The following is a 13,560-nucleotide window of genomic DNA, read 5'->3' on the forward strand; positions in this document are numbered from 1 at the left end:
TGTTTTGGAGGATTAATCATAAGGTTACTAAACTGTTCCCATTAACCATTCATGGTATGTAATTAGTAGAGGTGGTCAGTATTTTTTATTCAAAACACTTTTTAGTGAAAAAAGGCTTTAATCAAAAGGGACATTTCTGTGGGAAATGTCTTTGTCAAAAACAATTTTTTGTTTTGTTTTTCCCAATCAGCTGAAATCTTTTGGCTTTCAGTTGCTGAAAATGGAAAAATCTTTGGCTTGGGGGTTGTCAAGTGCTCACAATCTCCAATGATTAGTCACATTGCATATTGGTCATAATAATCAGGGAGCAGAAACTGAATGAGATGTTTTATTAGAACTGGTGGACAAAAATTACCATATTATTAAGGTTTCAGAGTAACAGCCATGTTAGTCTGTATTCGCAAAAAGAAAAGGAGTACTTGTGGCACCTTAGAGACTAACCAATTTATCTGAGCATAAGCTTTCGTGAGCTACAGCTCACTTCATATCCGATGAAGTGAGCTGTAGCTCACGAAAGCTTATGCTCAAATAAATTGGTTAGTCTCTAAGGTGCCACAAGTACTCCTTTTCTTTTTGCATATTATTAAGTAGTTTTATTAAAGTGTGACAAGCTTGTTTTAATTCTAAAACATGACTGTACAGCTGCACCAGGGAGATGCTACCATGAAGCCTTGCTACACAACAATTTGGTATGGCAGAAGTGGCTCGTCAGAGCAAGTAAAATACAACTTTGGTATTTTCAACCCCAAGTGGTAAAAATATGATGAGCTGAGCCCTCCAGAATATGGACTCATTATTTACCTTCTGGTGTTGGAGCTTTTAAGATTCTGTGAAGATGAGAGGAAATAACAGCTTTTTCGCATTCACTTAGCTATTTAGCAGATATTTCATAGCAGTTTTTCATTTAATGGTGTGAACTGAAACAAAACCAAACAAATGTCATCATAATTGACAGTGAACTAGAATGATGCCAAAAAGAAAATGCTCCAATGAAGTTATTTTACCCACTGGGTTTAACTTGTAAGTCAGTAGTATTAATGTCAATAACTGGAGACTTCAGTGAGTAGGTAGTGTGGGAATGAAACTACAAGTTTTACTCCCCTTGCAAAAGAAGTATTTTGTAAGACTGCAGTAGACTTCCTACATGAACTTGATTTGTAAGTAGCTGCAGTATATAGACATGTAGTCTGCAAGATTAAAGTTCTTTTCTGTAGGTACAACTGAACACTGGTTCTTAATTCCATCACTACATAATAATAGACGCTACTTTAGATGTCCACATTTTATTGCAGATTACCACAGGTCTGGAGCTTTTTGGTGTAATCTTCCTGCAACAGTTTCTGTGGGACAATATTTTGTTTACATAGTAGCCTAAGCAGACTGATTATATATCCTGCAAAGAGAAGTGTATTGCAGTATCTCTTGCAATGTAACTATTAAAGATAAGACCATTGCCAAAACCACATTTAAAAACTAAATTGCTCTCAAGGGCTTTATGATAAAAAGAAACTTGATGCATTCATAGTTGCGTATCTGGTCTTGAACTTATTAATAGGTTCCATATGGAAGAATTTATATAGAGGAAGACTAAATCAGTGATGCCTTTTTTTCTGGAATAGCATCAGCTCAGATTTACAATTTAATAGTTTAAACCTGTTAGTGCACCTAGGAAAAACAATTCTGGTGGGACAATGAGCTTAGCCCTAAGAAAGGCTACCTGCACCTCAAAGGGTTGTTCAACTTTCAGAGACTCAGATTCTCTCTTAATCTTTGAACTACCAAGACACTTGTATTGGCTAGATGGTGCCTGGTCCACACAGGGGTCAAAATTCATGCCTATATATAATCTGTAGGGCAGCATGTGAATGTACATATCAGACTTCAGTATGGGAACTGCTGATGAGCCCTCCTTTGGGAGGACAGAGGAACTGTACCATGGTGGCGTACATAGATGAGACCAGATTTCAAAGTTAGGCATGCTCTGTTGCTCACATACATTTGTGACACAGAGGCCTAATTGATGCCAGAAGGTAAAAGGTTCACTCCTGTGGCAGCAGCTCCTATTAGGCCTGACAAACTCACTACATGCAACACACTGCTTGTATAGTACTTATCCAAAAAGTGACTTGTAAGGTGTCAAATGAAAGCCCATGACACACTGGTCACTAACATTATTTTGAAAAGTATGTACTGACTCTATGTAAGGAATTGTGTGTGTGTTTACTGAAATTAAGTTTTAAATTCTGTAACAAGGCAAAGTGGATAAATAGGTCTTCCACCAGACCACAGCATGCCTAGTCACCTCTCTTTGGCTCTGATATAAGTTAAGCTTTGTAAAGTCAATACAATGGAAACCCCATGTGGATGTAAAATCAACAGGAAAAACTGGTTGACGGAGCTGTGAAACCAACATGGGGGAACACACTGGAGAACAAGAAGAGGGGGAAAAGAGTCTTATCTGGGGGATCCATTTCAAAAGGGGCATTTCAAAGGTTTACAGGAAGGAAGGAAAAAAGGACCCCTTTCTTATCCTTCACTAAGGAAGCAGAAAGGACAGAGCTTTTTGCATTCATGAAAGTTGGATCCTAGACGTGTGGGCTATTGATGCTGGGAGGTTGCTTTAGGTGAGAAATTGCTTTAGACTGGGATTTGAGCTTGTTAGAGTTAAGATTAGACTCTAGCAAGTGTGTTATTCCTTTTGTTTTATATGGCACATGTTTTCCGAGTGTGCGCGCTCTCTCTCTGTCTCTCTCTCAAATCTTAATCTTTGTAAATAAACTTATATTTGTTTTCACCATAAGTAGATTCTAGTGCTGTGGCATTATAAAGGACCTGATCCTGAGCTGTGACAGTCAAGCTGTGTACACTCTGGTTCTTCATATACAGCTTACCTGGTTATTTCTGTGACTGTCTAGTGTCAGGAACTGGATGCTATCGAAGGAGTTGCTGGCAGAAGAGTGCAGGGATTGGTGTGTGTCTGTAACTAGCCTGCACAAGGGAGAGGTCTATGGTCAGAAGCTGCTGGCTTTGGGGAGCTGAGCTACAGCAGGCATCAGGCAAGAATGCTTCACCCTAAGTGCAGGGGGTGGTGAAATCCCTCACAGCTCTGGGGAGCATCACAACGTCTTTCTCGTGCTTACCAATACAGGGTAAAGCATGCAAGATGTATACATTCATATACCTCAGTGGCAGAAGCACACTAGCTAGCAGCACAAATAAACTAGGCCCATACACACAATGGCACATACCTGACTTGAGAAATATGGGTTATAATGTACATTTTACATGACATTCTGCCCCCATGGTATTGTCTCTGTGGCCAACGAGCAGCATGTGATTGTGATAGGGTAGTTCTATCACCTAATATATTCTCATAAATCCAGGCAGCTCCTTCATGCTCTTGTTTCTGGTGTTAATGTGTAGGCTTGGAACATGGGGAAAATCTAGGCTTGAAATCCTCACTAATGAAAGGCAACATTTGGTGCAGAGGCTCACTAAAAATTATGGATAATTCTTGGTATTTATGGGTACTGCTCCAAACCTCTTGCATGTACAAAAGTGTGCTGAAAATCTAGTGGACAGTCTCCTCTGAGTTTTCTTTACTTCCTAATACCAACTGGAAAGGCACTACTGTGAGATGAGTTTCTCTCACTGTATTTTAACTTGCTTGCTTTTGAACCCAACCAGCCACCAGATACATACAGGTGCACAGAAGTGAAAAACATGGGGAAGCTATCAAAATTTTTCACAGCCTCAAGGGTTAGTTCTAGTTTGGGGTGAAGAGTTGAACAAAGGGGTATCCTTTTTTTATCCAAACCATTTTGTCCCACTAATCTTCACATACCAACAGTGAAGAGACTCTATTACTATCCAGATGTAAGCTCTGTGGCCTGAAGCCCTGAAGAGTAGAGTGCTTGTTATTGACATCTGTTGGTGAAATGGGAGAAGAGTGGCCCAGAACTTTGGCACAAAGGCTCCCTTGGGGAGGGGGCTCTCTGCAAGCATGTGTTGGTAAGCAAGGGGAAATGACTAAATAAACCCGGCCTCATTTTCATTTCAGTTATGTGACATTTGTTTTGGGCACTTTGGTCAAAACGCAGTTACGTTTTGAGTTTGGGGGAATAAAACTTGTCCTTTTGTTTGTCAACAAAAAAAAAAAAAAATTGCCCAAAACATTACTGGGATGAGAGATCACCTTGTCCAAAGCCTCAGTTTTTCACTGCTAGAATCTGGAGCTGGGCTATCACCAGAAGATGGAAAAGACTCTGGTGAGCATCCTCTGTCACTGATCCTTCTCTGAAGACTGTGCAGTGAATTGGTGGATGGACCTGAAACAGCTTTTGGTGAAGTTGCATAGGGCAACAGCAGAGTTAAAGAACTGCAGCAAGGGTCCCCTTACCCAATGCCAGTAAGGCGGTAAGCAATACTGCTGTGATAGGTGGTAGAATCCCCCTGAGCAAGCCAAGCAGCCCTTCCTTTAGAATGCAGGATCTCTGTGAGAACTTGATGATCAGTTGTTATAGGGATGAATTTCACATTTTACACCAGGCTGATTTGGTCTAGGTTTACTTTGTAAATTTATCTGTAAAATGGGGATCATACCTACTTCACACAAGCACTGTGAGGATTCATTAAGTTGGATGGTGGACTTAGTTGGACGGTGAAACAGAAACAAACTACTGTTACCCCTATTTCTTAGACTCAAATAGCACTGCTGTGATTGATTTCTTTCCTGTTTTTGATATGTAGAAGAATCATATAACAAAAACCAAAGAACAAATTGTATAGCATTTAAACAAAAATTAGTACTGCTAGGCCTCTCCAGACTAGCCCTGTTCCACTTCTTAATCACCAGGGTGATGTCTAATGAAGATTTCATAGGCTGTCATAAATATAAAGGGAAGGGTAAACCCCTTTGAAATCCCTCCTGGCCAGGGGAAAGCTCCTCTCACCTGTAAAGGGTTAAGAAGCTAAAGGTAACCTTGCTGGCACCTGACCAAAATGACCAATGAGGAGACAAGATACTTTCAAAAGCTGGGAGGAGGGAGAGAAACAAAGGGTCTGTGTGTCTGTCTATATTCTGTCTTTGCCGGGGATAGACCAGGAATGGAGTCTTAGAACTTTTAGTAAGTAATCTAGCTAGGTACGTGTTAGATTATGATTTCTTTAAATGGCTGAGAAAAGAACTGTGCTGAATAGAATAACTATTTCTGTCTGTGTATCTTTTTTGTAACTTAAGGTTTTGCCTAGAGGGGTTCTCTATGTTTTGAATCTAATTACCCTGTAAGGTATCTACCATCCTGATTTTACAGGGGGGGATTTCTTTATTTCTATTTACTTCTATTTTTATTAAGTCTTCTTGTAAGAAAACTGAATGCTTTTTCATTGTTCTCAGATCCAAGGGTTTGGGTCTGTGGTCACCTATGCAAATTGGTGAGGCTTTTTATCCAACATTTCCCAGGAAAGGGGGGGGGTGCAAGTGTTGGGAGGATTGTTCATTGTTCTTAAGATCAAGTGGGGTGCAAGGTTTTGGGCAGTATTTTGGGGGGAAAGACGTGTCCAAACAGCTCTTCCCCAGTAACCAGTATTAGTTTGGTGGTGGTAGCGGCCAATCCAAGGACAAAGGGTGGAATATTTTGTACCTTGGGGAAGTTTTGACCTAAGCTGGTAAAGATAAGCTTAGGAGGTTTTTCATGCAGGTCCCCACATCTGTACCCTAGAGTTCAGAATGGGGGAGGAACCTTGACATAAGCTGTTTTGGGTTTTCCAGAAATCTAACTTCCAAGCTTCCCCAGACTTGATTTGAATCAAGCTTCATGCACTTAGCAGAGGGACCAATTCAGATTTATAAGTGACCTAGTCTCAATCAAACCCTTCTTTTTTTCTTCTTCTTACTACATGCCACCAATGTGATAAGAAAAATGTAGATATGACATTTGTGTAGAACCATTCATGGAGTGGAAATGAAACTACTAGTGATGTGTCCCTAGATGAAAAAAAAAATCCAATTTGCAGAAAATTGTACCCTGGCATCTTATCAGATATTTATGAATACTTTAGCGGAGAAACTGTTCATATGTAACTTAGAAATTTGCCACCAAAGTTGCTTATGTTACAATCTTTCCCTTTACAAATCCCATATCATCTTGCAGTCTCCTGGCTTGTCGACTGCACTAATAGCTTTACTTATTATGAACCTTGTACAGAAAAATAACCTGTAGTGGTTAAATACTACCATGCAAATCCCTACCCATGACTAACAATGCCTCAAATCAAGAAAATGGAAAGAATTGTAAAAATCTAATATTTCCCCATTTTGCTGTTTACCTTTTTTGCACTTGACTCAGCTTGGACAATGGAAATAGATTAGTCAGTCTCACATTTGCTTAGTTCCACTTTCTGGTTCTAAGGGCATGTCTACACTGCAGCTGGAAGGTATAATTTCCAGATTATGTAGACATCCCTGTGCTAATTTTGATCAAGCAAGTATGCTAAAAATAAAGTGTAGCTGTGGTGGTGGTGGCCTGGGTGACAGGAGGGGCTATCTGCCAAACTGTGCACCTAGGGCCTCGGATGGGATTGCACTAAGGATGGAGTCCTTGTGGCACCTTAGAGACTAACCAATTTATTTGGGCATAAGCTTCCGTGGGCTACAGCTCACTTCATCGGATGCATGGAGTGAAAAATACAGTAAGCATACATGCATCCGATGAAGTGGGTTTTAGCCCACAAAAGCTCATGCCCAAATAAATGTGTTAGTCTCTAAGGTGCCACAAGGACTCCTTGTTGTTTTTACTGATATGGACTAACACGACTGCCATTCTGAAACTTATTAAGGATGGCTATCCCATCCTGATGCTTGTGCCATGGTAGCTACACCTCTGTTTTTAGCACACTAGTTCAATTTGAACTAGTGAGGGTATGTCTGCCCAAGCTGAAATTACACCTTTCAGCTCCAGTAGACATACACTAAGCATTGGTAGCACAGTGCTACAATGTTTGGCAGTAAATACTGAATGTTTCAAGCCATGTTGTCCTTAAATCATGGAAGAAATGTATTAAGTTCAATAAGACTTCAGATTTGGTCCCAAGATACCTGACAGTGTTCCTTTAAGTCAGCCCTTTACAATCTTGTTGCTATTATTGCTCCTGATCTGTTTCTCTTCATGATAAATATTCCTTGTCTGGCGCTAACACCATTCCGTTATAGAAGGATGTCATCACTGTTGTTATTTATTTGAAGACAGTGTTTCAAGTTAACACCTACAGGCAGCAACTGACCCAAATTCTACCGTCTAGTGCTTCAGTTTAAATACCGAGTGAGTTCACTGATATGGTCCCAAGAGAAATGAAATCATAAACTGAGCTGTCAATAAAAACAGCACTGAATCTGGTCTGACATTTTGGTTTTACACCTATTCATGAGTGTTCAGACAACTGCCAAATATTCACTAAGGCATGCAAATTCCTAAAGTGCCATAGATTTAAGCACAATTTTCTCCAAAAATTCATAATGGAAGAGTGTCTGCCATTCTTCTGATCTAAAAAATTCAGTCTTTCAACAGAGCAACGATACCGTATGATTTAGGAAATCAGCTACACAAAAAGAATAATACGTTTCTAAAAAAGACATCCCTTAAATTGAAAATGATTCATACAAACTACCAAACAGTAACAGATTTTATTCCAAGACGAGGATGGATTTGTGTGACCTGCTACCCAAAAAGGCCAAGTTATTAAATACTGGACCATATTTTCAGCTAGCATAGCTCCATTGACTTTAATACTGTTGTCTTCAATAGAGCTACAGCTGCTGAGTATATGGCCTGGTCCATTATACATTACAAATATCTGGACTCTCTAGTCTTTACATGCACAGTTGGAAAACTTTGGTAATATGGATGAAAGTTATTCCTGAAAGACAGTTTATTTAAGATTGTTAATGTTATCTTCAGTTATGTTTCCAGTATATGGGTCCATAAAAGCCAAACCCAGTGAAAAAGCTATGCAAAGATAAAACTTGCTAAAGCAGTGATTTGATAATGTGATCAGCTGATCACAGAAAGAAATTACAGCTGCAGTGAAACAAACAGCACAAAACAATCATACTCTGGCAAGATTTTAGCAGTTCACTGACCTATCAGCTGCTCTTTGTGCTTTTCCTTCAGAGTTGGGGAATGAAGCAATTTTATTCCTTGCAAAAATCTCTTGGATTCTATGTGGTTGTCACCTGAGTATGTGTACTAGTGAAAGTATCTGAGAAGTTGGACTGAGCTAGTATTGGATCACCTAGCATATGCTCTTACTAGATGAGGACTGTCTCCTGTAGTATATTTCTAGGTGCTTGCTCCTATGCCCATTGAAGTAAATGAGTGTCTACCTAAAGCCTAGTAGAGTTAATTAAAAAAGTTAAATCCGTTGGTCATTCTCCCTTGAAATTACTCACGTGACCTTCCAATACTACTTGTGAGAGTCTATTCAAGACTGCAATAGATCTGTTAAAATATTTTCCCATTAGTAATCCTCAATTATCTTTTTTTTCATCTAATTGCAGTCAGAGGCAAATTAGCAAAATATGTTCTGCAAATATTTGGTCAGATTTTTAAATGAGTTCACTCTGATTTATTTTTGCCCATTTTGTGTTCATTCATCAGTTAAGCTAGTGAACAACTTCAGGGGCAAAAACATTCACTGGGGGAGCGGGAAGCAACAAGAGCATGCCAAAGCTCATCCTTTATGGAATGGTAAAAATACAGGGCAGCCTTCTCTGCTGATGCTTTTAGAGGCACCAGCTTGCCTACTTCCCCCTCCCTTGCAATGCTCAGGTATGGATGGCAGGCCTGCTCTCTCCTCTGTGTCTCCTGGGACATTGCCTCCTTCTACCTGACAGTTCCACAGGAGCCTCTCTATTTCTCTCACATTGGGGATGTGGGGTGTAAAAAAGAGTGATTCAGATATGTACATATATTAATTGGGACTCAGGAGTCAAGTTTTGCACAAATTTAGCCCCTTAAATGCCTACCTTAACTCTTTCATTACAATAATTAATGTTAAAGTCTTTTGGCTGATACTGGCTGGAGACTGGATACTATTTTTAGATCTTTCTGCCTGGCTTGATTCCCCCCAATATGTTCTGGTGATTCTGTTCAGGTGTCTATTTCTTGCATTGGTAGCCTAATGAAAGATGATGCAAGAAGGCTGACACCAGATTGGAACAAACAAATCAATCAGCACATTTACTGTCAGCTGCATTGATATGCCACTTGCCTGTGCAGACATCTGACTAACTTAAGCCCACTTGAGCTTAAAACTCAGCAAAGAAGAAAACATCAGATTGCATCTGATGAAGTGAGCTGTAGCTCACGAAAGCTCATGCTCAAATAAATTGGTTAGTCTCTAAGGTGCCACAAGTACTCCTTTTCTTTTTTCAGATTGAGTGGTTTGTTAACAAGCCATCCCGGAATAATGAAAGCTCACAGCAAAGGAGGGCTAAATAGCCTGCATCAGACACTATTCCTGCACACTGTATTGCTCCTCCAGACCCTACATTTGGGGTGTGCTCAGCTTTTGGCTTGAGGCCCAGCTCTCACTTAAAATTTTAAAACTTTGTTGGGCTGCTCAGCAACAAAAACATAGTATCACTGAAGACATAAACACTCTGTTTAAATGTACATATTTCATTCTGGGATGTTGCTTGGCTTTACCTCCCTAAAAAGGAATGGAAAGTTAGAAGGCTGAACAGATTTGTGTCTGTTAACAAGAAATTTGTTAGCACACAAATTTAATTAGGTTTTCCTCCCATGGTTACTTAATATACACAGGGCAGCTATACTGAATTGCCTTTCCTGTAAGGGGTTAATCAGTTCAATTAACCTATTTGGCACCTGACCAGAAGGACCAATGGAGAAAGAAGATACTTTCAAATCTGGGGGGAGGTTTTGTTTGTGCTCTTCATTTGTTCCCTCCCTTGGGGAAAGGGATCAGGCAGGAAAAAACATCTCCTAAAAACCTGCCTGAAATGAGCATCTAAGATTACAAAAATTGTAAGTAAAACAAGGAAATGCGTTAAATTATCTTTTGTTTTAGCTTGTGAATTTTCCCTATGCTAAAAGATAATTTCATTCCTGTTTTGTAACTGGGAAGCAGAGTCAGAGGGGAATCCTCTTGTGTTTTAAACCTTTTTATTTACCCTGTAAAGTTATCTTCCATCTTGATCTTGCAGGTGTGATTTTTTTTTTTTTAAAATAAAATTCTTCTAAGAATCTGATTTTTGGTGTCCTAAAAACCAAGGGGGTTGGTTTGTGCTCACATTGTAACCAATTGCTTAGTATATAATTCTTAAAAAGGAGTACTTGTGGCACATTAGAGACTAACCATCCGATGAAGTGAGCTGTAGCTCACAAAAGCTTATGCTCAGATAAATTGGTTAGTCTCTAAGGTGCCACAAGCACTCCTTTTCTTTTGGCGAATACAGACGAACACAGCTGTTACTCTGAAACCTATATAATTCTTAAGCCTCCCCAGGAAAGGGGGTGAAGAGGCTTGGGGGAATATTTTGGGAAAATAGGCACTCCAAGTGGTCCGTTTCCTGAATTTTTGTCTAAATCACTTGGTGGAAGCAATACCATCTGAGGACAAGGAAAGGGTTTGTGCCTTGGGGAAGTTTTTAATCTAAGCTGGTAGAAATAAGTTTAGGGGGTCTTTCATGCCAGTCCCCACATCTCTACCCCAGAGTTCAGAGTGGGAAGGGAACCCTGACAAAGCTGCACTAGGATCACAGTCAATAAAAATACTTTCCTTAAAGAGGAAAGGGACTTTATGCCTAAGTAACAGTATTGCCTCTGTACAGAGTATGGAAAATGCATGGTCTCTCTGCTCCCTCTGCTGGCTCAGTGTGAGAGCTGTAAGGGAAATTTGAGAACACAAACTTATTACTGTACTTTCCATACATTATAACTAACTCTCCTGCACAAGTTTTTTACACTAGTCTGAAATGACACTCTAAATTCAACTCCAAACACTTGCTTTATTTAATTCTGGGTGATGTATCAGTGGACTGAACAGTCTGATTAATAGGAAAGTGTTTAACAAAGCAGCTAAGGAAATGCATATCCACGCCATGGCTGGCTAGAAGACAGTGTGGTGCTCTGCTGAAATTAGCATCAAATTCAGTACCTCCAAAATAAGTCATTCAGGAAATATTTTGAGAGGGGTTCTAATTAATCTGATTAATGGAGGAAATCTAAAGGACAGGTTTGCTCGTGTACACATGGCAAATTATGTTGGCAAAAAAATAAAATAAGCTTTTGTTTCATGACTGTGTCCTCCATATTTTTTCCTCACTTATAACTGATAGTTCCTTGCAAGTCCTGCTGTGTCTCAGAAGAAGTCTCAAAGATAGATGCCACAAGTAATTTATAAGTAAATATTTACCTGCCCTAAGAGGTGGGAAAATAGTAAGAAAAGTAGATTTGTAAGACACCATAGACTCCTGAAAACAGATTCCCAGCTTGGACAAGGAAAGGAATCCCCAGTATAATCTGTCCTATGTACCATGGTTCAGGGAAAGCAGCTGGCTGGGAAACCTTCTGCCTGGAACCAGCGTAAACTGAGAAAGCTAAAACCCCTCCCCTGTGACTGACAGCTCTGGTTCTACTTCCCCAACAGTAGAGCAGGGGGAAACACAATTCTCTGTTTATAAAAGTAGGTGGAAGTCAATGATTTTTATATTACTAAAAGACCATGCTGCTGGCTTCACAAGATTAACTTTATATTGGGACAATTGACTGAATAAGCTTATGGATAAAATAACATGAAGTCACCTAGTTTCATAGAAACATGACAGCATTGGCATTAGGAAGTCATTCTTAACATTTCCATAAATTTTGTATAGTCTCCAGGGTTAGGCTAGATCTAAATATTTATTACATTTCATAAAGCAACCTATGTCCTCATTCACGCATAGTAGGTACCAATATGAAGGTTTAAGCACTTCAGCTGAGTTTTACATCTGAATGTAAAAGCCTTTTCCAGTGACCAGTACAGTAACCTCCATTCAACATAAACTATCTCCAAACTCATTTAAATGGCTACCCAGCTGTAACCAGCAAAATTAAATCGCCAAAAGGTATCTTTACTTTTCACAAAAAGCTAAAGAATCTTTGTCTTGTATGGGAAAAGGGGCATCAGCAAGTATAAGGACACGAAACCAAGAGCTTGTAGTTATGACAACATAGGCACCCCTCAGAATCCCTGAAGCCTCTCCTCACTATAGCTCTGCTTCAAGTTATTGCAAATCAGGGCTGTCAGCCACAAAATCTGACGTAACTTTTCAGATTCGGGGGTGTTTGGATTTAGTCCAATCATCACTGAAAACAAAAGTTGACATTTTACAGACAAAACTCTAGATGTTGACCAGTTCAACCTCCAATCCTGATCTCCTTTGCCACCAACTCTAGCCCTGACCCCATGCTCCTGAAGCTCCCTTCCACCACACCACTAGTTGTCCCAAAAAAACCTCTCTCCCCTACTTACTCCTACCACTCCAAATGAGCTCCAGCCAAAACAACACACCTCACCCATCCATTCATTCCCTTCTCACTTAGCTCCCACCAACCATGGTATTTGTATTCTACTCCCAAAGAAAATCATTTAGAAAATATGCAGAGAGGATTTGTACTAGTTTACTTCAAGACCGCCACTACATTAGAGTATGCATGAGGGTGCAGAGGTCCAAAACTGCTATTTAACATAAATCTGTAAAGTGATTTGAGGTAGTATTTTCAACTGTAGATCCTATTGCCTGTCTTCTACAACATGTAGAGCAGTGGTTCTCAAAGCCTGTCCGCCGCTTGTGCAGGGAAAGCCCCTGGCGGGCCGGACCGGTTTGTTTACCTGCCACGTCCACAGGTTCTGCTGATCCCTTCCTGCAGCCCCCATTGGCCTGGAGCAGCAAACTGTGGCTGATTGGAGCCGCGATCAGCCAAACCTGCGGACGCAGCAGGTAAACAAACCAGTCCGGCCCGCGAGGGGCTTTCCCTGTACAAGTGGCGGACCGGCTTTGAGAACCACTGATGTAGAGGATTAATCATGGACTATTTACAAAAAAATCAGATAAACTTTAAAAAAAAAATATCAAGTGAGCATCAGCAATACTGCATGGATTTTTAAAAAGTCATGTTTGAGGTTAACATACAAATAGAAAGAACTTTTACTGTAAGGATTATTGGAATAAGATAGCTAGTGTGCATCATGACTTTAAACTTCAGTGCACATTCTACCCATGCTGCTTTTCATCCAGGGCCTAGAGATGGAAAAAGTAGTATTTTACATCCCAGGAACCTGCGGAACTCTTTAGATCAAAAGTTGCTGGTTGTCAGGATTGTGGATGAAGGTATAAGATTTAGGATAAGAGATGTGCTGCAGCCTCTAATTACCTTAATGGGTTCATTTTAGTATTAATTGCATCTCATTTTGGGTGGCTGCAATATATGTAAACTAAACTCTAAGGCACAGCCCACAGAATTAGCTAATTAGGATGCACCTAAAAGCTATGTGCTC

The 13,560-nt window shown here is 40.0% G+C and overlaps 1 protein-coding gene across 1 annotated transcript in view; it reads right to left on the reverse strand.

The window, feature by feature from the left end:
* Positions 1-2,283: 2,283 nt before the first annotated feature.
* The window catches only part of PANK3 (pantothenate kinase 3), a 45,857-nt gene continuing 34,580 nt past the window's right edge, over positions 2,284-13,560 (reverse strand). The window contains exon 7 of the mRNA XM_073355950.1: positions 2,284-2,988. Within this exon, the coding sequence (XP_073212051.1) occupies positions 2,932-2,988 (57 nt within the window). The 3' untranslated portion in view covers positions 2,284-2,931. The remainder of the gene's footprint in view (positions 2,989-13,560) is intronic.

This window comes from Lepidochelys kempii, chromosome 8 (assembly GCF_965140265.1).
Source record: "Lepidochelys kempii isolate rLepKem1 chromosome 8, rLepKem1.hap2, whole genome shotgun sequence".
In the NCBI taxonomy this organism is placed as follows: domain Eukaryota; kingdom Metazoa; phylum Chordata; order Testudines; family Cheloniidae; genus Lepidochelys; species Lepidochelys kempii.